General features: G+C 41.3%; 1 protein-coding gene across 1 annotated transcript in view; it reads left to right on the top strand.

The window, feature by feature from the left end:
- LOC135512524 (adhesion G-protein coupled receptor D2) overlaps positions 1-25,165 on the top strand; it is a 149,783-nt gene that overhangs the window by 64,568 nt on the left and 60,050 nt on the right. The window contains exons 21-23 of the mRNA XM_064934632.1: positions 8,008-8,049; positions 17,805-17,858; positions 22,107-22,302. Coding sequence (XP_064790704.1) covers positions 8,008-8,049; positions 17,805-17,858; positions 22,107-22,302 — 292 coding nt within the window. The remainder of the gene's footprint in view (positions 1-8,007; positions 8,050-17,804; positions 17,859-22,106; positions 22,303-25,165) is intronic.

The raw sequence follows: 25,165 nt of genomic DNA, 5'->3' as shown, positions 1-25,165 counted from the left end.
ACTTTGAATTCAACAACCTTGACATTTTGTTATGGATTCTATAATTCGCGGGGTTCTCAAAGTGGGGTCCGCGGCCAGATACCAAAATAAAAAAGTGTATGATTGGCTCACAGGGATATTGGTATCCACAGTACTCCACCAATTATCACATTTTCAACTCAATAGTTCTTGTATTCCCCATCAACATTTGTTTGGAGTGGAAGACATAAATGCACTGGAATTTAGACTTTCAAACTGCAACTTTTTCTCTCTACCTCATAGCAAAATGTGTAGAATTGCAGGATATTATATTTAAAGCTGCAACAACAAAAATCTCTGCCCCATGACAAAATGTGTAGAATTGCAGGATATTATATTTAAAGCTGCAACAACAAAAATCTCTGCCCCATGACAAAATGTGTAGAATTGCAGGATATTATATTTAAAGCTGCAACAACAAAAATCTCTGCCCCATGACAAAATGTGTAGAATTGCAGGATATTATATTTAAAGCTGCAACAACAAAAATCTCTGCCCCATGACAAAATGTGTAGAATTGCAGGAAATTAGCTTGAAAACGGCAACATTTTCTTTCTGATGCCAAGAGATGCGGCCCTAAAATGTTCCTTCCCAGTGCCCAGACTTGGTTCGTCCTGCCATGTAGTGCCGAAGTCATAGAAACTCCTTGTATGCTATTTTTTTTTTATCTCACTTGAGTTGTGTTCATATGAATTTGCTATTACAAAGTGGTCCCGGCCCCAAAAAGTTTGAGAACCCTTGCTTTAAATCTTGCTTTCTACTGAAAAATGTAATATCTGTTGGATGCTAATTGTTTTCATGTTGAAATGAGTAGAATTCCTTTAGTATATATTGTGTATTATGTGTATCCATTTAATATGGTGCATTTATTCCAAATGTATTTTGAAATCATTGATAACTTGTTCAATTTTGGCAAATATCAGTTTAGAATATTAATCCAATACCAAATTATCAATAGAGAAACAGATGTTAGAAGTTAGATAAGCGTACCATATGTTTAATACAAAAGGATGGTACTGTACATGATATACCTAAGATGTGATGTGTGTGCACGAGTGTGTACAAAGCGCTTGTGCCTGTGTGTGTCACAATTTGCCATGGGTTTGTTTCTTGCTGTATACCTCGTCGTGCCAGTGGTAGCAAGCAACATCTGTTTCGGCTTGTTGTTCCTCTTGGCTGCTTTTCAATTGGATTTCCTCAAGCAGGTCCAAAAGCTGTCACCTCTGCTAGGCTCTGCTAGCTATCAGCACTGGCCCCTATATTAAGTAGGTGTTTCAGGGCTAAGCTAATAACTCTCCCTCCTCTCCTGAGTGATCACAGTCAGCACTGCCCCTCTCTGGGCTCAGTTACCCCCTGCTCCACAGGGGTGGCTGGCCTGGGGGTCCCCTGTTCACTCTGACACTGTGTGTGTGTGGTGGTGGTGTGGTGGGATGGGACGGTGTGTGGGGGGGGATGACCACACGTCTGTGTGTGTGTGTGCGTGTACAACCTGTACGTTAGGGCTAGCAAAATTACAGTAGAACCGTGCAGCCGACGGTTATGGATGACAACATTCATGAAAATCAAATAAATGTTATAGCCGTTTAAAAATATATATATTTACAGCTGATTGAAGACGGGGACGCATATTCATGCAGTTGTGTCCGTTTCTGCGGTGACATGGACTCTTTTCGCTCCTTGCTGAAACAAGTAAGGTGTTGTAGCAAACTAATCTTTGGTTGCCTGGACAATACCCCCCTCCCTCCAGCAGCAGCACACATAGAAATAGGATAAATAGAACGTACTTGATGCCTAACCCTGGCAATTGACCCTTTACTAAGACCCACCCCCCTTGGTTACTGTTGCAACCTCAGAAAACATTCCCCATTCAACCACTTGCAAAATCTTCTCTCAATGATTTCAAACTGTGTTTCTAATACACAATGAAATTAAACACAGACTACCACTTGCTAATCAGGAAACTCTTGGGTATATTGTGGTGGACTGTCATTACAATTGCTTCATGGGACCCTGATAAAATTATATTTGTAGTGTAGCTACAGTAGCCACAGAAAGGCTCAGAATTCACTCAGCATGCAATTAAAGCTATAATCAAATCGCATCCTGTTGTCGTAACAGATAGGAGTTGTATTCATAACATTGCTAACTTAGCTAGCTAAAAAACAAGTTAAATTAGGTGACTAGCTAGCGTTAGCAACGTTTGGCAGTCAATGATACTGGGAACTAGCTAACCAGCTGAGCTATCAAACAATGTAACAATTTTGGATAAAAAGATACTCCCAACAGGTACTGCATTTCAGGAATCACAGTAGCAAGTACTCCTGGTGCACTGTTAAATTATTTAGCAATTAACAACAACAAAAAATCGGAACAAAACTCTGCTTCTGCCATAGCCTTCACTGGCTTTCATGTGATTTAAACGTGAGCTTGTCCTAGTTGTCGGACTCGATGACAGTCCATTGGAGCGCTGCGATTGTTGCCCAAAAACCTGGAGCGGGGCTTACCGAAAGGTCAATTTTACTTGTAAACTCATGGGTACACCCGCAATGGCTGGCTGGTATTGTGATACAATAATTTCCATGGTAATGTAGAATGTTCATTCAAATGGTGTTAACAGCTGTGGCTCATGCAATAAAATATTTTTTTGGTTTAATCAACAAATCACTGCAAATATTGATGGGTCCACTTCCTGCTTTTACTTCCTGCTTTGCTCCTATGGGTACACTCGTAATGGCCACCAGTCCACTCATTATGCCATCATTGACTTGAATGGGGACACCCTTCTATTCATTCTATTTCTATGGCTGCACATGCAGTCCTTATCTTTTTTTGGTTGTTGCTATTCCATCGGTTATTTTGGTGACCGCGGTCATTTGGCTGGCCAATAACCATCATCCAAAATTCCACGACAGTCACAGCCCTAGCATGAGTGCATTGTGTTGTTTAGCCCCCACCTGACTTCCTGTGAAAGCTTACCACTATTCCTCTCTCCTACATCAGATCTACAGCATGGTGCAGGCTCTGACACAATTTATTTCCTCAGGCCATTATCACTTAAATTGTTTTAAGTACATCACTTTTATACATATGGTATAAACAATATAAAGGCTTGCCCATTCAAATAAGGATTTCGTAGAATCAAGGCTTTAATCTGGAAATAGTTTTTATGTCCTGTCCCTAGTGCAACCTGGCACTGTGTTGATGGCTGAATATGTTCCGCCATCATTATAAAAGCAACTGAGTGCATATTTAACATGGCTTTTGGCCCAGAATGAAATCCAACCAACATATGTGAGTGATGTGGAAATGCCTCACCCAAGGAATATTTTATTTGTTTTAGAATACTGTAGTTTATGTAATCCCTGAATGCCTGTTTGTGTGTGTGTGTGTGTGTGTGTGTGTGTGTGTGTGTGTGTGTGTGTGTGTGTGTGTGTGTGTGTGTGTGTGTGTGTGCGTGTGCGTGTGTGTGTGTGTCTCTGTGTGTGTGTGTGTGTGTGTGTGTGTGTGTGTGTCTCTGTGTGTGTGGACTAAGGATTGTTTTTTCTGAATGTAACAATCACCCTAGGCAAACCACTGTTAGTCTGCTGGTGTCATCCAAAATGTGACTGCAGAAATTCATCAAATAAAATGTTTGGTATGTTGTTGAGATCCATTTATTTTAGCCCGAACCTTAAAGCTTTTAAGTATTGTCTTAATTATATTATTATTATTATTATTATTATTATTTCAGACTGTTGAAAAGGGGGTTCAGTAGAAAATATGGATTTTTTTTGCAGTTGTTCATTTGGTTATATCCACAAAATTAATAATAGTATTGGATATGTAATATTTTTCCCGATTATGCTTAATGCGCTAGATTTGAACACAAGTTTTATCTTCTAGCCTTTTCGATCAGGAGAGTTGGTAGTTGGCTCTCTTTCTGACAGAGCGGCTGCCTGCCTGCATCCCAACTGGACGAAATACAGAGAAGTTTGATCTAAATGTGAGGACCTGCAAAGCATCAACTTCTAGGGCTCGGGGCTTTGACTGACAGCTTTATTTGACAGGCCGTGAGCGGTTAAAGTGAAAGTTATGTATACAAGTTAATTAAACTGTTTTTGTGTAGAGGGGTCATAGACATTAGCAGGTACCCTCCGCAAAAAGTGTGAACTTTTTTTTCACACCGTGTTTTAACCTCTTCTGTCTCTCATTTAACGTAATGACTGCCATGTGTGGTGGAATTTTCCAACCTCTGCCAAGCTATGGACAGGGCAGTCGCTTGTTTTTGAAAAGATTTAATGTACAAATTGTACTTTTGTAATGTATCATTTGTTGCTAAAGCATTGCTTTTTGACAGAGCACCAATGGTTGAAATGTTATGTGGACTGACATTAACATTGTAGATGACTGAGTTTGTTTCGTAATTGAGCTATTTTGAGACTTGGATGATATCTCTTGAGTTTTTGTAGTTCAGAATGTCTGCCTAAAGGACTTGTAAGTAGTCTAGCTTTTGTGAAGCTCTCGAGAGTGTTTTGCTCTGAAGTTGAACAATTTTATAAATAAAATTATGATCACTACATACAATACTAACAGCCAAAATACAGTGAAGAAAGTTGTTTTGAAACCTATAGTTGGTTGTATTTAAATGGGAACTTTTGTTTCCTCACTTCATCTAGATCATTTGAATATAATTGTCAAACAACCCTGTGACAACTGTCCTTGATCAGTCTGATGGCACTTTCAATCAAAAAATATATTTTCCAAGAGGCCACAAAAAAGAGGTGGTCAACAGAAAATATTCACACAAAATAATCGGGAACAATAACATCATTAGAAGGAATTCACGATAACCTTAAGGGAACATTCCATAATGCCCAGGAAACGGTTTGAGCTCATCAGGCGGTGGCTTAAACCTGATGGAAGGGCTCCACACCTTGCTGACTTCTCTCCCATTGTCAGGCAGCTATGGTGGCCATGTCCAGTTGGTACAGAAGTGGTGTCAGGAGCCGTTATATATATTTTGCTGCGGGAAGTAGAAAGCTACCCGCCACTCCCCTTACCGAGACACTGGCTCTCCTTAATCATAGTTTTCATTTCAGTACATTTAGATTTCGGTTCCCAAGGACAATGTCATCAATAAAACAGCCTTTTGTGAGATTTTTACCTGCTGCTACCTAACTTTCCACATTAGGGAGGGGCCACTGTAAAAAGAGGAGGTGGTCATCTGTAAACATTTATAATAATTTGTTATGTAGGCTAGGGGCTTGAGCCCAGCAGGGAGGTAAGGGAGAAGCATGAAGGCACACATCCTTAAAGTGGGGCAGGAGGACTCCTAAATGAAAAGTCAAGTGAATTTCTGTATCTTGTCACAAAGTAATGAGGAGCTAGGGCCCTTCTTCATTGCGACGTACAAGACATTCACTCTCAATCTGAGGGAGAACTGTTAACTGATGTATGGCCTGAAATTGGAGAGGAATTTATCTGTGCTCAACGCAGGGCTGTCGTGACGGGAGGGTGAAGGGAAGGGAACATGCTTGGATGGACTCGACTCGTCACGAGGGTTTTTGCAGTAGTGCTGTTTCACTGTCTCTTCTAGCTGCCAGTGCAAGTATTTCTTACACGAGTTTGGTATCCCACATTGCCAACTCAAAGTCCTAAGCCAGGACATGTATTCAAATGCTGATATAAGATCAGGTCTTCCACCACCTCCATATAATCTTATCTCATTGGGATCTAAAAGGCGAAAGTTATCCTATATCAGCACATCTACTGAGCCTTTATGAATACGGGCCCAGGTGTGAGAGTCTACTTTGTTATCAAAGTTATCTATTTGTTCTGACTGCAGTGTTTGAGAATAATTTATCTGGTTTTGACCCCTTCTAATGAGTTGTGTGCTGCTGTGAGTTGTGTGCTGCAGTTTGACTGCCTACTTCTCTAGCTAGCACACATAGTATTTCCCCACTGTTTATTCAAATTGCGTATTCTTTTTTGTCTTCCGATGCACCACATTACAGTTCTCAAGGGTGATATATGTTTTTACAAACACAATGTTTGTTGGTTTTAACTTTTTAAACATACAATTGTTCCCTAATTAGTTTGGTCGTAAATTAATTCAGCCATTTTGTTTGATGTATTTGTAGCAATACTTTGAAAGCAACTAAGCCAATCCTTTGCATACATTTGTACCATTTTACTGCAGAGTTCAAAAGAAACCGGGCTCTGTTTGGAAAAGCGCACAATGCATTTAAATATTACGCTCCAGTTTTACAATGTTTGTTTTTAACTGAAAAATTCATGAATTAACATTTTAAACAATCCATCATTATTGTTTTGATGCCACTTATTTTTAACTCAATTATATTCTAATTGATCATTTTTCATAATGTGCGAGAGATGTTTTCCCACTTTGTTTGCTACACAACAAAATATTAATTGCAAATAAAAGAAATGATCAAAAACATGATAATTAATTTGTAACAATAAGGAGGAAATTGCAATTCTAATGCAATACAATGTGTTATGTGTTGTAAATTACCTCTTACTGTCTCTAGGTATTGTTTTTTTGGTGTGTGTGTTGGGTACATTTTCAGCACTGCACTTTGATACAGAGTTTTAAGGGCACTCTTTTGTGTCTTAACTATAATCACACCGTTATAAAAACAAGCGTATGTAAAGGACAATATTGACAAGTGCACATTTCTCATAATATATTTTTTAATACCTTTGAGTTTTAGAGTCAGGTAATGAAATAGTTAGATTGACAGTGACACCTCCTGGTGCATCCATTTTGTTTTGTGTGGCCTTTGGAGTGGCTGGATAAAGAGGACAGATGTCCGAAGATGGCACCAGACAGATAGAGGCCAGTCCCTTGGGGACAGCAGCAGGACCAAAGGAGTTGGGCGATAAGCCCAGTTTGGAGGTGCCATCGTATAGGCCATCAAGCCTGTCATCGCGAATGGGGCCCCCAAATCATGTTGTCAATGGTGATGCATCGAGATCTTGCTCTGGCAAATTGGATGTTCCAAACTCGCACTTGATTGATGCCCCGACCACGTCGCCTATTCAAGAGGTGTCATCTAACCGCTGAAAGATCAGAAATGAGAAAAGAAGCAAGAAAGAAAAAGGACAATATGTTATTTTGTTATGTTAATTGATAAAAGTTTGTACTGTGAAGAGTCTGCCCTCGTCTGACATTAGGCCCAAACTCGGGACAGCCTTGGAATTGATAGGAAATTTTTCCCTTTCATTTTTTAAAATCTTTTGGGTGGCGACTGCATTCCGCAGTCCTCCTTTGTGAATCATGTCTCTTCACTGTGCCTATTACGGTTGGAGGACTGCATTATGGGGTGAAGGTGAATTTACAGCTTGTATTTTCAATAAAGACAACAATGGGTTAATGAAAAATGTGCCCTTTATGTGCCCAAGGGCATTCCATTCTTGCGCGCCCAGTACTAGCCGCAGAGTTTTGTGAACCTGAAATATTTTCCTTTATTTGCCTTTTCTTTCATTCTTTTGCTCGCCTCCTCCACTGATTATTCTCGATAAACTCCTACATGTGTGTGTGTTTTTGTGTGTCTGTCTGTTTGTGTATGTGTTTGTCTGAGTGTGTCTGCGTGCCTCTATCTACCAGGGAACACAAATTGAACATGGCCACTTGAGGGTGAAATATTTCTGTTCCGTAAAGCCAGAGGAAACCTTGGGTTTCAGGTTTTGATCGGCTCGAAGATGAACACCGCACAGCAGAGATGCGTGTCTCGCAGAAGTGCCCCAGTTTAAAGAAGATCTCCACTCCCTTAAGTCCTCCAAACCCACTCTGTAGGGCTCGCTAGAAACAAAACAGCCTTAAGCTCAGTCCACTTTTCCCTCTGCACAGAGAGAAATATGTGTAAATACGTTGAAATACTGTAGGTATAGAAATACATTATGTTATTCATGACGCAAGATAATAAAAGAGAAAGCAACTTTTTTCTCTCTTTTTTCCTCTGTGTGTGTGTGTGTGTGTGTGTGTAGGGCCTGTTCATCTTCCTGATATATGGAGTGTACAACACAGAGGTAAGTCTGCATTGTGTCTCAAGGCTGTCGCAGTGAATGAGAGAAATGACACGTTTCTGATGGGCTCGCTCGGTTTAAAAGGGGGGGGGCGACGGATTGAAGGAAGGGGACTAGGGAGCGGGGGAGGCTTTCCACATGAGCGTCCCACTGCCCTTCATGCTTGAGCTAACTTATATGCATCCAGCCACCGCCATTAAACACTGACACGGCCGGTACTCAGCGTAGTCATTCCTCACCCACATTGGCTAATATTTCACTGCCTCTTTAAGTTTTTAAACTCACGGCCCTCAATTTAGCATCCTGACAATAGGGCTACTCCGCCACTGGAGGACTAGAGGGACTGGAGGATCTAGCGCTTTGTCGATGGGGGAAAAACAATATGCAGCTTGAGGAATGGGAGGGAGTGGCGAGGTATCATATTGAGATGGTTGGTTATTACCATTTAGATTTACATTGGGATACTAAAGGGGGATAAAAAAGGGGGGGAATCTGACTTTATTGATGAGTTTCAATTGAATGAATCGCTCTTGGTCAAATAGTTCTTTTTTTCTATTGCCATGTAAATAGGGCGGGAGTTGAATGTGCTTAAGCAAATAACACACATTATAGTCGAGCTGAAGTGGAGCGGGATTATTTCTGAAGTCCAATTGCTCATTTCAAGATGTTAACCTTGCTCTGCCTCGAGATGCTTTTACATTCAGCAAGACTGAATGGAAATGTATTTCTTCTCACTGAGGAGATTCAAATGTTTGAATTTAAGCTGACTTCTGATTTGCTTTTGACCAAAGTTAATGGCCTGCAATTACTTGGATATGCTATCACAATACAGTAAGTAGCCTGTTGTTGTCCTTCACAGTGACATATTTGTTTTCACAAGAAAAATACTTCTCTGTAAGATACCTCCCGAAAAACCAAAACAATTACTGACCAAGATTTTTTTTTTTTAAATACATCCAACTTTACTGTCATCTTTACTGGGTCAAAATAGCATTATTAAAAAATTGTCACACAGGAATAATCATTTTCGTTACTTTAGAGAAGTCACCCAGTTTTAAGGTGTGTATGTATGTATGCATGCATTTACTGTATGTATGTATATATGTACGTACATACATACATACTCACTCACTCACTCACTCACTCACTCACTCACTCACTCACTCAGTTTTTCACAATACCTGACAATTAATCCTATGTTGCCAGGAACTTACTTTCGGCCATGTGGATTAATTCCAACACCCTGTCTCCCACCTGGAATTCTCGGGGCTGGGTTCCCCGATTCCAGACCTGGGCTTGGGCTGGTTGGGCCTTCTCCATATGTTCCCTTACCACTAGCCATATGGCTGTCATCCGCTACCTCGTCGTCTCCATGTGCCCTACCACGCTGCGTAAGGTGGTCGGCTAGGCTTCCCCCACACCTCCTTGGCAAGGTCCAGTCGGCCGCGTGGCCGAAAGGGGAATACCCAGTGGAGGACTGGGGTACTTCTTGGATTGAGAACATTAGGTGGGGTAGTATCTGGTCCCAGTTCTTCCCGTCCTGCTCGAATACCTTCCGCAGCATTTGTTTGAGCGTTTTATTGAACCGCTTGACGAGCCCATCCGTCTGCGGGTGAAAGACGGAGGTCCGGATCTACTTGATCTGCAGGAGAGCACACAAATCTTTCATTAGGTGGGACATAAACTCAGTACCTTCGTCTGTCAGGATCTCGTTTGGGATGCCCACCCGGCTAAAGAGGTAGAACAGCTCCCGGGCGATTCCCTTGGATACCGCCGCCCGTAGGGGAATGGCCTCGGGATCACCAGGATGTACCGGTGTCCTCGTGCTGTTTTTACCAAGAATCCCACTATGTCCATGGCGATGCGTTCAAATGGCATAGGGATGATCGGTAGGGTTTCGGAAGTGTGCTTTTGCTGCAGTGAGTTGACACTCCGGGCAGCCACAAACAGTAGTCTTCCACGGCCCTCCTCACCCCGGGCCAGTGGAACCGGGAGGCGATCCGTTCCCAGGTCTTCTCCATTCCCAGGTGCGCCCCCAACAGGCGGGTGTGGGACAGCTGAAGAACGGTTCCCACATACTGTCGTCGGGGCACCAACAATACCTCTCAAAGTTCCCCCTGTTGGCGCGACACCTGATACAAAGGGTTATTGTTGATTTGGAAATGGGGGTATCGCCAGTCACTCACCCCCGGGAGTAGCTGTCCATCCACCACTATCACTTGGGCTGCGGCGGCTTTCAAGATCGGATCCTCACACTGGGCCGTCCCGAATTGTCCCCTCAGTTGGCCCCCAGCGGGTGTCTCGACTAGCCCCTCGAAATCGAGGAGGGGGAGGCTGGGCTCCTCCTCCAGTGGTTCCCCAGGGCGGTCGGGTTCTGGTGCCCCGTCCGACTCCAGACCCGTAGATACAGGTTGGTCGTCCCCGCTCTCTTTTCGACCGGCTCATATCTTTTTCTTCAGCTCGTGCCCCCATAGGGCCGCGAACAGCGGACAATCCCGTCCCACTAGGAGAGGTACCAGCAACTCTGGTTCTGCACACACCATCTTCTGGCAGCTCCCTTGTGGCATCACGATTTTGGTCCATATGGTTGGATACCGCTTTTTTTCTCCATATTATGTCAAGAACAGCTCAAATAAGCAAAGAGAAACAACAGTCCATCATTACTTTAAGACATGAAGGTCAGTCAATGCGGAACATTTCAAGAACTTTGAAAGTGTCTTCATGTGCAGTCACAAAAACCATCAAGTGCTATGATTAAACTGGCTCTCATGAGGACTGCCACAGGAAAGGAAGACCCAGAGACCTCTGGTGCAGATGATAAGTTCATTAGAGTTACCAGCCTCATAAATTACATCCCAAATAAATGCTTCAGAGTTCAAGTAACAGATACATCTCAACATCAACTGTTCAGAGGAGACTGCGTGAATCAGGCCTTCATAGTCAAATTGATGCAAAGAAACCACTACTAAAGGACACCAATAAGAAGAAAATACGTTATTTTATTTTATCATTCTTGGCCCAAGCAAGAAAATACTTATTTGGTCCAAGAAACACGAGGAATGGACATTAGACCGGTAGGAATCTGTCCTTTGGTCAAATCCTTTGGTCCAAATATGTGTTTTTGGTTCCAACCGCCGTGTCTCTGTGAGATGTGGAGTAGGTGAACAGATGATTTCTGCATGTGTAGTTCCCACCGTGAAGCACGGAAGAGGAGGTGTGGGGGTGATTTGCTGGTGACACTGTGATTTATTTAGAATTCAAGAGACACAGCATATCTGCAACTATATACCATCCCATCTGGTTTGCGCTTAGTACGACTATCCTTTGTTTTTCAACAGGACAATGACCCAATACACCTCCAAGCTGTGTAAGGACTATTTGACTTAGAAGGAGGGTGATGGAGTGATTCATCAGATGACCTAGACCTCCACAATCACCCAATCTCAACCCAATTGAGATTGTTTGGGATGAGTTGGACCGCAGAGTGAAGGAAAAGCAGCCAACAAGTGCTCAGCATATGTGGGAACTCCTTCAAGACTGTTGGAAAAGCATTCCAGGTGAAGCTGGTTGAGAGAATGCCAAGCATGTGTAAAGCTGTCATCAAGGCAAAGGGTGGCTACTTTTGTTTACTACATGATTCCATATGTGTTATTTCATAGTTTTGATGTCTTCAATGTAGAAAATAGTAAAAATGAAGAAAAACCCTTGAATGAGTAGGTGTCCAAACTTTTGACTGGTACTATATATATATATATATATATATATATATATATATACATACATACATACATACATACATACATACATACATACATACATACATACATACATACATACATACATACATACATACATACATACACCTTAGAACTGGGTGACTTCTATCAATGCAGCAAGGATGCATAAAAAATATAATCTTCTGATGCTATGACTTAGTGGGCAAGGTCATTGTCACTGGGGCACAGTACAATGTCCCCTCTTCCTCTCCATCACCCCCCTCTCCATCCTCGTCTTTCCGCCCCCCTCCCTCCATCACAGGAGTCCACGCAGTACGTGACCGCAAGAGTCAGGACACCTCTCCTCCCTTAGTTTTTTTTTATCATTCTGCTCTACAGAGAGGTGTGAAGAGGTGTCCCTGAGTCATAGCACTGCATTGACATAGCAGACGCATTGGCTTGACCCCCCACATTGTAAAATAAATCATTGTCACATTCTTGCTTAAGTGGCTTTTTTAGTGTGCAGGAATCAATTTTCTTACTTCAAGTTCTCCTTGACCTCTGGGTCTTCACAATTTGTGAGCAACCCATTTACACGTTCTGCTTTTCAAAAGGGGTTTTGTAAATACTAAACGTAATAATCTTCCTTTTTTTTATCTCCCTCTTTTCTTTTTTGCTTTTCTCGCGAGCTGGCCTTTTTTTGCTTTTTTGACGCTGCTTAAAGGTGTGACAGAAAACACTGGCACGTTTCGCGTTTCGCCCTCTGACACCCAAAGGAAATTTGTGTCTAATAGAAAAAAAAATGCAAAAGCTGAATAGAACAATCAAAGTTTTTGTGTGTGTGTGTCTGACTAGGGGTAAAATCAGATCATTAAGGAGCGGAAAGGAGAGGCCAGAGTGAGAAGTTCTGTTCTGTCTTCTCTCATTTAAGCAAACCAGTCCAGATCACCAGGGAAGGTAACATCCAATGACCTCCCTTTGGATTAAATTATCGCATATGTGACAAGACAGAGAGAGAAAGTTTTGTTTATTAGGATCCCACTTAGCTACTGCACATGCAGCAGCTACTCTTCCTGGGGTCCACATACAACGTACAAATACATGACGAAGTACAGAACAGTAATAGACAAGAACAACATAACATATTACAAGGGACAACAAAAATACTATTTACACACTATATATATATATATATATATATATACACATATTCATATTCTTATATACAGTACAGTTAAATTAGATCTTATGAAAAGAAGAGGTGCTGTGATACAACCAAATTCTTTTTTAATCTGTTTTTTAAAGCTAAACTTGCTTTTTACCTGAGTGTAACCTCTGGTGGCAGAGAATTCCATGATGACATGGCTCTATACATAACTGAGCGATCCATTCAATCTGTCTTTGGTTTATGCACCGTGAAGGAATCCATAGTGTGGTGTCTGGTGGGGTATGTACGGTGCTTTCAGAAAGTATTCACACCTTTGGCTTTTTCCATGTTTTGTTGTGTTACAGCCTGAATTTAAAATGTATTACATTGTGATTGGTGTCACTGGTCTACACACAATACCCCATAAGGTCAATGTGGAATTATGTTTATAGAATTCTTTACAAATGAATTAAAATACAAAGCTGAAATATCTTCAGTCAATAAGTATTCAACCCCTTTGTTATGGCATGCCTGAATAAGTTCAGGATTAAACATTTGCTTAACAAGTCACATGAAAGTTTCAACCTTCGTCTCTCCCGAGCCCGTACGGGAGTTGTAGCGATGAGACAAGATAGTAGCTTCTAAAAACAATTGGATACCACAAAATTGGGGAGAAAAAGGAGTAAAACAAAAAAAAATGAAGCTAGCCACAGGCAGGAAAACCTGGTTTAGTCTTCTTTTCAACAGACACTGGGAGATATATTCACCTTTCAGCAGGACAATAACCTAAACACAAGGCCAAATATTGCTTACAAAAATAAATTGAATTTTCCTGATTGGCCTAGTTACAGTTTTGAATAGGCTTAAATCTATGGCAAGGCTTTAAAATGTCAACAACCAACTTGACCGAGCTTGAATATTTTTTTATGTGCAAATATTGTACAATCCAGGTGTGCAAAGCACAAATGTTTCTTAACAAGAGTAAAAGAGAAGTTGTCCATTTTCCCCTCAACCCTCAACAAGGAAAGACTACCATGCATGTTGTTGATGTTAGTTCCCTGCATACAGTTAATGGCAAGGCCTGTCTTTGCTGCACCTGACCATATTACCGGATGGGACAAGATCAAAGCCTGATCAACTAGTACAGTGGATCTTTCTGTCAAAAATGCAGGACATCTTTTTATAACAGACATACTGTACCTCTCCCCATCTCCACAACAACTTTGCGAGTGTGACTTTGTCAAACTGACCATCCAATGTTACTGCGATGAGTTCAGCTTCTTCAACTTGTTCAATGGTCACATCCTTTATGCACAGGTCGAAGATAATGCTCTGAACCAAATACAATGTCTTTGGTTTTAGATGTATTTAAGACCAGTTTATTGTTAATTACCTGATCTGACACTGACTGTTACTCCTTGCTAAGAGTCTCAGTGAGCTCACTCTCTGTAGGTGCTGATGTGTGGAGTGTGCAATGATCAGCATACATAGTCATTTATCTGATGTTAGACAAGCTTCCATTGAAGAATACTCTCCTGAGTTCTATTGGATAAGTAACTCTCCAACCATTTGATGGCAGGTGATGTCAAGCCATAACAAGTGATTTTTTTTCAATAACAAATTAGATCCAACTAGCATCTTATTATCATGTCTTTTAGACAATCATCAGTCATCTGAGTCAGTGCAGTAAAAGTTGAGCGCCCTTTGTTCAAACAAATACAATGAGAGAGGAAGACATAAAGAGGAGAGAGCACGTGTATGAATTTGACTCTTAAGTGTTGACATTCATCTTCTCTTCTTCCGATAAGTGGAGAGTTGCCAGATGGTATCCCCTTAGATCAGGGGTGCTCAAATACTATTTGAGAAGGTCCAGTCACACAAATTTCCCAGGTGGCAAAGGCCTGGATGGATATTGTAATTTATTTATTCATTTTAATAGGTTGGGACCTGCGGTCCATTGGTCTTGTTACGTTCATTTTCTTTTAACAACATTGGTGTTGGCAAAGAATTACATATAGAATCAGGGATATGTGTGGGATCTCTATGCGTGTACACACCAGTGGATTATATTGAACCTTCTTATATCACTGTATAGGAGTAGGTAACACAATTTAATCATGTTCATAAATTAACCATTTATTATAAAGTGTTACTCAGCATTATTCTTTGAGAACAGTGATAGATCGTATGTATTTGTTCTATGTTATTTGATTCAAAAGGTCCCTTAAATCTAAATATCAATATGAACAATTACATCAATGAGTAGTGTGCGTTTTATTGTCAATTAGAGTTACATGTTACACAGATTGCAATGAATAGATTGCAATGAAAGTTGAAAAGATTCAATCAAATTCAAATTTATTAAAAGTTACCCAAATGTTCTAAAATGTACTGTGCATTTTAATGCAAAGTTGGAAAATACTCTTGTTTGCAGGTTTCATAATTAGGAAAACACAATGTTACATATATCATACCCACTGATATTACACTCCATTGCAACATATATTTAATTACATGATTGAATGATTACATAATTTATCCCAATTCACTTTTTCTCCTTGGTCAGTTCTTCATCCTCCTCTTTGATTACTTTTTATTTCAATCAACTCTATGGATGTCGGTGTGTGTACATGCACGTCTTTCATGTGCTAATCATTTTCTCCCATTTACAACGGAGACTCGCGGTTATATCCCTGCAAAATCTTCAGGCAACAGAAATCCTTAACCGCATAACAATCGTCTAAAACAATGCCCTTCCCTTCATTGTCAAATGATTCATTAAGTCAATGTCACTTAATTGCCTCTCGCCTTTTATTTTATGCTATTGAAATAACCAGGATTTCCCCTTTAACAGCGGTTGGTAAACATTATCTAAACGCATCTCAAACGCATTTCAAATGCTCGGCAGGTCAATGTCACGTAATTTCCTCAGCTTTGATATGAACAAAAACACCAGGATTCCCCCTGAATATCGCTGTGTAAACATTATCTAAACTCATCTCAAACGCTCGCCGCTCCTCATCCCGTCAGGATTAATAGGGGTGTGGAATATGACACTGCTCTGTTGATTCTGCCTGTCAGGAGCCTTCTGCTCTCTTCATTATGGGCCCGCTCAGCGATTGTGTGTATGCAAAACATCCCCCTGGCACACACACATAGACAGACACACACACACACTATTTTTAGTGTGTGTATTTCAGTGTGGCGTCATAAATTATGACATGCCGCAGCCTAATGAAGCCATAAGAAATAATGCATATTCACTAATGGAGCAGGCTGCCCCTGAGTGCGCCGGAGCCCGTTACAAATTTACAGTGTATGGTGACAGCAACCAGCCTCATTGAAGAAAACGTCATTGGACGGAAATGCTTCACAGTTACAGTAGTAAACAGGATCGATAGAATACAGATCAGTAAAGCCTGAACTTGTGTCTTTTGTTGGTGTTATAAGCATGCATGAGCCTTTAAAATGTATTGTAAGGCTTATGATATTTGATTGTCTCTCCATGTAGGACATTTTTAACTGACTCAAAATAGTTTTAGTCAAGTTGATAACGAGACATAAGGGGTCATACATGCTTATGCCAAGTCTTACGATGCATAATAACAGCATTGGGATGCATTACTCCTGCAGGCTTAACATTAAGTTGTAAAACATTTTTAAATGTAGCCAATTTGTATGAAGAGGTATGATGAAATGAATCGCACAAAATATATTATGAATAAAAAATGTAATTTTAAAGCATTCCATTGGAAACCTTAAACACATTCTACTGATGTTAATAGCCAGTTTTAGGGAAATATCTATCAGTAATTCAGTTGATGACTTTCAAGTGAATCCTTGCCTTGCTATTGTTACTTTAGTAGCTCCATTTTCATGTAAACCAAATTCTACTGATACAATAAATGTATATACAAAAAATAGCCTACAATGTAATATGCGTTCATACTGTAAATATACCCTGCCCAAAACATTTAACCACCAAAAAAAGAGATGTAATCTATGTGTGCAACAAAACAGCACTATTGGATACTGTTCCACACTGCAAATATAATCTGTTCTGCTAGTGCAACCCTTTCCCCCCTATAGCTCCATTTGTTGGTTCCCCTTGCCATGTGACAGATGATAGCTTAAAGTAGTCTCCTTAGTTTGCTGGCGCTATGTGTCACTTTCAGGTTCCATTACCCCTGACAAACTGGAACATTTCTGTTTTCCCCTCTCCGGTGCTGCTCATCGGCCTAAAAAAATGTGCTGCGTGCTTTGTGTGTCTCTCTCTCTCTCTGTCTCGCTCTCTCTATCTCTCTCTCTCTCTCTCTCTCTCTCTCTCCACTTTGTTCTTTATTTTGAATTTGCTTCCAGATGCAGTGGGATGCCTTTGAAGGATTTTTTGTTTTGTTTTTGTAAGTGTTGTATTGTCCCCAAGTCAAGAACAGACTATGGGAGACGTACAGTACTACATAGAGCCATGGCTACATGGAACTCTATTCCACATCAGGTAACTGATGCAAGCAGTAGAATCAGATTTGAGAGAAAAAAACAGATAAAAATATACCTTATGGAACAGCGGGGACTGTGAAGAGACACACACACATGATAAGACACGCACTCGTACACATGGAATTTGTATCGTAGATATTTGATTGTAGAGTAGTGGCCTGAGAGAACACACCTATATGTGTTGTGAAAAGTGTTATGAAATGTAATGTAATATTTTAAATGGTATATAACTGCCTTAATGTTCCTGTACCCCAGGAAGAGTAGGTGCTGCCAAAGTAGCAGCTAATGGGGATGCTTAATAAATACAAATACAGCATGGTATGTTCTGTGTCAAACTCTCTTAATGCCCTGTCTCGCTCTCTCTCTCTCGCTCTTTCTCGTATCTCTCTTTGCTGCAGGTTCGGAGCACAGTTAAAGGGATCAAGGAGAGAAGAAAAGCGCTACGTTTTTCAGTATGTAACCTAGCATCCCTTTTACGTGTGTGTGTGTGTGTGTGTGTGTGTGTGTGTGTGTGTCTCTGTGTGTGTGTGTGTGTGTGTGTGTGTGTCTCTGTGTGTGTGTGTGTGTGTGTGTCTGTGTGTGTGTGTGTGTGTGTGTGTCTGTGTGTGTCTCTGTGTGTGTGTGTGTCTCTGTGTGTGTACAGATTCACATAGTTCATACATAGTTCACCATAGTACACATACCATGTTCTTTTCCACATCAATGCTGCAATGTCAGTGAGAAGTAGCCACTGAGCAATGCTTTTTGTACCGCTGGCGACAAACCCCATGTTAGAAGCCCTTATACATCAAACACGCACCTCTGTAATAGCCCCTATGCCGTACGCCGGCCCAGCACCTTCATCCCGACCAATGTCACCCGCACCACCGGGGTTACAAGTTTCTAATCCTGGACGAGCTGTCCCCTGACATTAAAGTGTCAGGCCACTATTTATACTGTTCCCTCCTGCTCCCTGCAATCACTTAGCTCCGGCAAAGCGCTTTAAAAGTAGTTAATAGCCCCCCTCCACACATACACACACCAACCAAAGCCCCCCACCCCCCTTCACACACAACAACTGTCCCCTCTCCTCCACCCCCTTCTGCAACTCGTCCCTTATGAGTGATCACATTAACTCCTCTCCCGGGTTGTCACGCTTTATGGCTCAGAGCAGTTTGTTCCCCAGTCCAGTCCCCCCCCCACCCTTCAACCATCAGGTAATTGAGAAGGGAATCAGACCATTTTTAAAGGCAGATTGATTTTAGAATATCGCCCCTTCTTCCTTTTTGACCCCGTTACAGTTCCTGACACTGTGAAGATTGTGACTAGTAAAAAAAAAAAATGGCTCGGGAGGGGGGGGGGGCAACACACCCCCAGGGTAGCTGATATACCGTGCAGCTGTATTATCAGTGTGGGGGTGCTCCTTTTAGTGCTCTCTGGCAATTTTCCAATCTCAAAGTCCGCCATCCAGTTTGCCCATGCAGCGGATGTTTTTTAGCTAATGCTATTTTGCCCCATAAATCCCGCTGAAATACAGTATCTACCTGTCTGTCTGGAGATGGGAGACATTTGGCTCTAGATGACCGAACATGCCCTGTATCTCCCCAGTTGTAAAATATAGGATTCAGTATCGTCTCTGGTGGAAGGTACGAATACAGTTCTTTGCAGCATACCGTTACTGCATATGGTACTTCAGAAGATAAATGAGACATAAAAAATAGTTTTATCTAAAAGGCTTTTTATGAATGCTTCATAAGGTTGATGTAAAATGATTGTGTGACGCATAACCAGATACACTGGAATGAAGCACGCTGTCCGTTTCAGCTCTGTTTTCTAAATGGCCATTAGTCCATAGATTTCTCAGAATGCACATCAAAGCAAATATTGAAATAAAAATAAATAAAAAGAGGATACACAGCGCAGCGTTGTTGTTCACATCTCTTAAATGATCCGGCGCCGCATTCATGTCAGCATAGGTATAGTGCAGCGAAGCAAAACATTACCCCCAATCATTATATCTAATGACATTCTGTCATTGTTAATTTAATAATCCTATTGACCGCTGTTCAGCAGCCCCAAAATGCAGTAGGTTGTGCAAACAGCCCTTTTAGACCTCCGGGAGTCCCCCCTTCAAGTTAATTTATACACAAGCTCTAGACCAATGTTGCCTGCCTGCTTGATACCAACTGCCTGGTGACCCTCATGACCCCACACTTGTACTGTACACACACTGCCAGATTGCTTTGTGAAATAAAGCTGTCAGTTGCACCACCCAAATAAAAAACAACCTCTTTTCAATACTTGGAGTTCCGTGGCTTTGACAGCACTGAAACATCGATATTGGAAGTGGATTAGTAAAAAAAAAATAATTCTTAATTCAAGTTTTGACAAGATATAGGAAGCCGGGGGCGAACAGTGTGGGTGTGTGTGTGAGTAGGGGTTGTAAAAGGAGCGGCAGGCATAACTTTGAGAGTTTGTTCAGAGATCTGTGATGCTAGGCATTCCTTCATGACAGATATGTAATACAAGAGGCCGAGCCCATGGAAGTGCCCTGGTGCTCTCTGAAGTCTGTTTAATAGCTGTGCAAACAAATGGGATTCAATGATTGGAGTTTATTTTGGTCTCTTAGAGAGATTCCCTGTTTTAAATTTGTTCAAATTGTGAAATGTGTCGCCCATAGGGATGGATAGAGAATGCACTTGCCACAAAACACTTTGATTGCATGCACAATGCCATGGGGGGATTTCACCATTTTAACTGGGTGGTCAACTGGTCTGCACATGGTCTTCTTTCTTAAATGGGTTTGTTTATAGTTTATAAGGTTTCCATCCAGGTCAGTAGGAGAATCTGCCAATGAATTACAAGGAGCAGAAGGAGGAAGTAATGTCAGGTTGTCGGCTAGGACAGCTTTCCATTCTAAAGCCCATAGACCTTTTTGTCTGTTGGCTGCACTCCCCTCCTCTAAGCCTGCCTCCAAATCAAAACTCCAAACGAGAACAAAGAAGAAGCTGAGCGGGGAAAACTTGTGCACTCAATGAGAAGAATCGAGCCCGAAAACAAGATATTTGATCAACTGAATGCTTTCAAAAGGATTAAATATTATTACCCTTGAATATTATTTTCTATTTACATTTTTTGTTAATACATTTATTCTATTTATTTTTAAAATATAAGTATTATTTTTGTTTACAGTTTTTATTCTTCCTCAGTCCATCATTACAGTGAGGAGGGAAATTATTTGATCCCCTGCTGATTTTGTACATTTGCCCACTGACAAAGAAATGATCAGTCTATAATTTTAATGGTAGGTTTATTTGAACAGTGAGAGACAGAATAACAACAAAAAAATCCATAAAAAACGCATGTCAAAAATGTTATAAATTGATTTGCATTTTAATGAGGGAAATAAGTATTTGATACCCTCTCAATCAGAAAGATTTCTGGCTCCCAGGTGTCTTTTTTACAGGTAACGAGCTGAAATTAGGAGCACACTCTTAAAGGGAGTGCTCCTAATCTCAGTTTGTTACCTGTATAAAAGACACCTGTCCACAGAAGCAATCAATCAATCAGATTCCAAACTCTCCACCATGGCCAAGACCAAAGAGCTCTCCAAGGATGTCAGGGACAAGATTGTAGACCTACACAAGGCTGGAATGGGCTACAAGACCCAATCAGCTTGGTGAGAAGGTGACAACAGTTGGTGAGATTATTCGCAAATGGAAGAAACACAAAATAACTGTCAATCTCCCTTGGCCTGGGGCTTCATGCAAGATCTCACCTCCTGCAGCACCCGCAAGGTCCCCCTGCTCAAGAAAGTACATATACATGCCCGTCTGAAGTTTGCCAATGAACATCTGAATGATTCAGAGGACAACTGGGTGAAGTGTTGTGGTCAGATGAGACCAAAATGGAGCTCTTTGGCATCAACTCAACTCGTCGTCTTTGGAGGAGGAGGAATGCTGCCTATGACCCCAAGAACACCATCCCCACCGTCAAACATGGAGATGGAAACATTATGCTTTCAGGGTGTTTTTTCTGCTGAGGGGACAGGACAACTTCACCGCATTAAAGGGACGATGGACAGGGCCATGTACCGTCAAATCTTGGGTGAGAACCTCCTTCCCTCAGCCAGGGCATTGAAAATGGATCGTGGATGGGTATTCCAGCATGACAATGACCCAAAACACACGGCCAAGGCAACAAAGGAATGGCTCAAGAAGAAGCATATTAAGGTCTTGGAGTGGCCTAGTCAGTCTCCAGACCTTAATCCCATAAAAAAGCTGTGGAGGGAGCTGAAGGTTCGAGTTGCCAAATGTCAGCCTCGAAACCTTAATGACTTGGAGAAGATCTGCAAAGAGGAGTGGGACAAAATCCCTCCTGAGATGTTTGCAAAACTGGTGGCCAACTACAAGAAACGTCTGACCTCTGTGATTGCCAACAAGGGTTTTGCCACCAAGTACTAAGTCATGTTTTGCAGAGGGGTCAAATACTTATATCCTTCATTCAAATGCAAATCAATTTATAACATTTTTGACATGCGTTTTTCTGGATTTTTTTGTTGTTGTTCTGTCTCTCACCGTTCAAATAAACCTACCATTAAAATTATAGACTGATCATTTATTGGTCAGTGGGCATACTTACAAAATCAGCAGGGGATCAAATACTTTTTTTCCTTCACTGTAAGTCCTTGACTCCTTACTCTTCTCCCTGTGCCCCTCCAGAACTGTGCCAGCTCCAGACCCTCCAGCTCATTGACCAGCTCCCGGCCCGCCAGCTCCCCCACGCGCTCCCCCCAGGGCCCCCAAGGTCCCAGCCTGGACAAAGGGGGGGACAAGACCTGCTCCGGCCAGCCCAGCCCACTCCCCAACCCTACCTACCCCCATACCCCAGGCCTTGTGGAGGAGAACGCCAACAGAGGTGAGCCACAAGCTCCCTCACCCACAGTTCCGATGACAATACTACCTACAGAGGTGAATCGATGACTACCTCCCTCTCTGACCCTCATCCTGAATGCTGCATTTCACTCAGAAAACAAGATCTCAGACTGTATATTGCGTACCATGGTCTGAGAGCTGAATGAAAGGGGGGAAGACAGCTGAAAGAATATGCTCCAGCTTTTCACAAAAATAATCTAAATCGTCCCAAAAATATTTAGACACTCATTCTTCACTTCAAAAACATATTACCCTGTGTGGGAGTGTGGCCAAGTGTAGTTTGTAGTCGTGCAGACTCCCATGGACATATTGCCCACAGTGGCATGGGTACGAATCTCACCCCAGTCTGTCTTCCCCTCAACAACCTGTACCCTGCCTACATTCCAACTGTCTAAGTAAATTACAAAAAGAAGGACAGAGCTCTTGTCCTCCTTTTTGTAAATTAAATACAAAATAAGCATATTACTCAAATGTTGTACAACTTCGAGAGGCAATCATGAAATTCAGGAACAAAAATAAAACAAATAACCTTTGCTGATTTTTCTAAACCAATAATAGTTCCTCTTAGATGATTTTGAGTAGCCTATGTAATTAGGACTGAGAAATATGGAACTTTATTCAATCGAAAACCTGAAACCGGATATTGGCGCAACAAGAGTCATTTAATCAACAAAAAAGTGTTTTTATATGACATAACATGTCAATTCAACCTCACATTTATTCAAACCATCTTCCTCGAGAACAATCTCATCCTAGTCTTACTGCGGAAACCTGCGTATTGGCTTTGATTGAACAGCGAATCTGCGATGCATTAGGTTGTGAACGAGGAGCGGTGCTTGGCACAGAGAGTGAACCCAGACGTGATAGCTCCTCTGTAGGACTCAAACACTGTCCAGACTGCACAGACTGAACAGCTTTAATGCAGTTCCCTGACCCGTGTATCACTGAGTGGAGTCAATGTAATTGAAGGGGAGGAAAACACACATGATAACACACAATCAGCCATGCATGCACGCAATCACATATGCACGTGTGCACACACAAAGCATTTTACGCACATGCACACACACCTATACACACAAACACAACACAGACACACACACAGCAGAGGAAAGTTTCAAAGCAGTGAAAAAAGGATGGTGGCATCTCCTTAGTAAGTGACTCAAATACAGAGTCAAGCTGCTATATCTTCTCATTTCTTTAAAGCTGCAATCTTGTATTCAAACAACTGCTCAGCCTGACACTTTTTTGGTAAACTGGTGAGGGATGGGTTCAAGGACTGACCATCCATGAGATCAAAATTATGTTTTAACCATGTTTTGAAGCTATACATTGTTTACACACAATGGAGTAAAATTAGCTTATATTTGGGGTTCTGACAGAGAAAAACAGTCTAACTAAGCTCATGAGGCATTTCTATGTTATATTTAAGCAATAAGGCCCGAGGGTGTGTGGTATATGGCCAATATACCATGGCTATGGGCTGTTCTTACGCACGACACAACACGGAGTGCTAGGACACAGCCCTTAGCCCAGCCGTGTTATATTGGTCATATATCACAAACCCCTGAGGTGCCTCATTGCTATTATAAACTGGTTACAAACATAATTAGAGCAGACCAAACTGAAATACAGAAATATCTAATTTACATACAAAACCAGTCAAAAGTTTGGACACACCTTCAAGGGTTTTTCTTTATTTTGACTATTCTCTACGTTGTAGAATAATATTGAAGACATCAACACGATGAAATAACATATATGGAATCATGTAGTAACCAAAAAAGTATTAACCTCTTGATGCTATGGGGGCGCTATTTCATTTTTGGATAAAAAGACGTGCCCGTTTTAAGCGCAATATTTTGTCACAAAAAGATGCTCGACTATGCATATATTTGATAGCTTTGGAAAAAAAACACTCTGACGTTTCCAGAACTGCAATATTGTATTGCAGTTCTATTGATTTTGTCTGTGAGTGCTCCAGAACAGATGCTACAGGCAAAACCAAGATGAAACTTCAACCAGGAAATGAGCAGGATTTTTGAGGCTCTGTTTTTCATTGTCTCTTTATATGTTTGTGAATGTGCAAGGAATGAGCCTGCCCGATCTATCGTTTCCCCAAGGTGTCTGCAGCATTGTGACGTAATTGTAGGCATATCATTGGAAGATTGACCATAAGAGACTACATTTGCCAGGTGTCCGCCCGGTGTCCTCCGTCGAAATTGGTGCGTCATCTTCAACTGCACGTCTTTTTCCAAGCGTTTCACCGGAGAAAGGAGACTACCACAAACGATATATCAATGAAGAGATATGTGAAAAACACATTGAGGATTGATTCTAAACAGTGTTTGCCGTGTTTCAGTCAATATTATGGAGTTAATTTGGAAAACTGTTCGCCGTTTTGATGACTGAATTTTTGGGGTTTTTTGGTACCCAAACGTGATGTACAAAACGGAGCGATTTCTCCTACACAAAGAATCTTTCAGGAAAAACTGAACATTTGCTATGTAACTGAGAGTCTCCTCATTGAAAACATCCGAAGTTCTTCAAAGGTAAATGATTTTATTTGAATCCTTTTCTGGTTTTTGTGCAAATGTTGCCCGCTAAATGCTACGCTAAATGCTACGCTAGCTATCAATACTCTTACACAAATGCTTGTTTTGCTATGGTTCAAAAGCATATTTTGAAAATCTGAGATGACAGTGTTGTAACCTCTTGAAACTCTGGGGGCGCAATTTCATTTTTGGATGAAAAACGTTCCCGTTTTAAACAAGATATTTTGTCACAAAAAGATGCTCGACTATGCATATAATTGATAGCTTTGGAAAGAAAACACAGAATTTTCC

Source organism: Oncorhynchus masou, chromosome 24 (genome assembly GCF_036934945.1).
Source record: "Oncorhynchus masou masou isolate Uvic2021 chromosome 24, UVic_Omas_1.1, whole genome shotgun sequence".
In the NCBI taxonomy this organism is placed as follows: Eukaryota; Metazoa; Chordata; class Actinopteri; order Salmoniformes; family Salmonidae; genus Oncorhynchus; species Oncorhynchus masou.
This window is presented reverse-complemented; position numbering and strand designations above follow the sequence as displayed.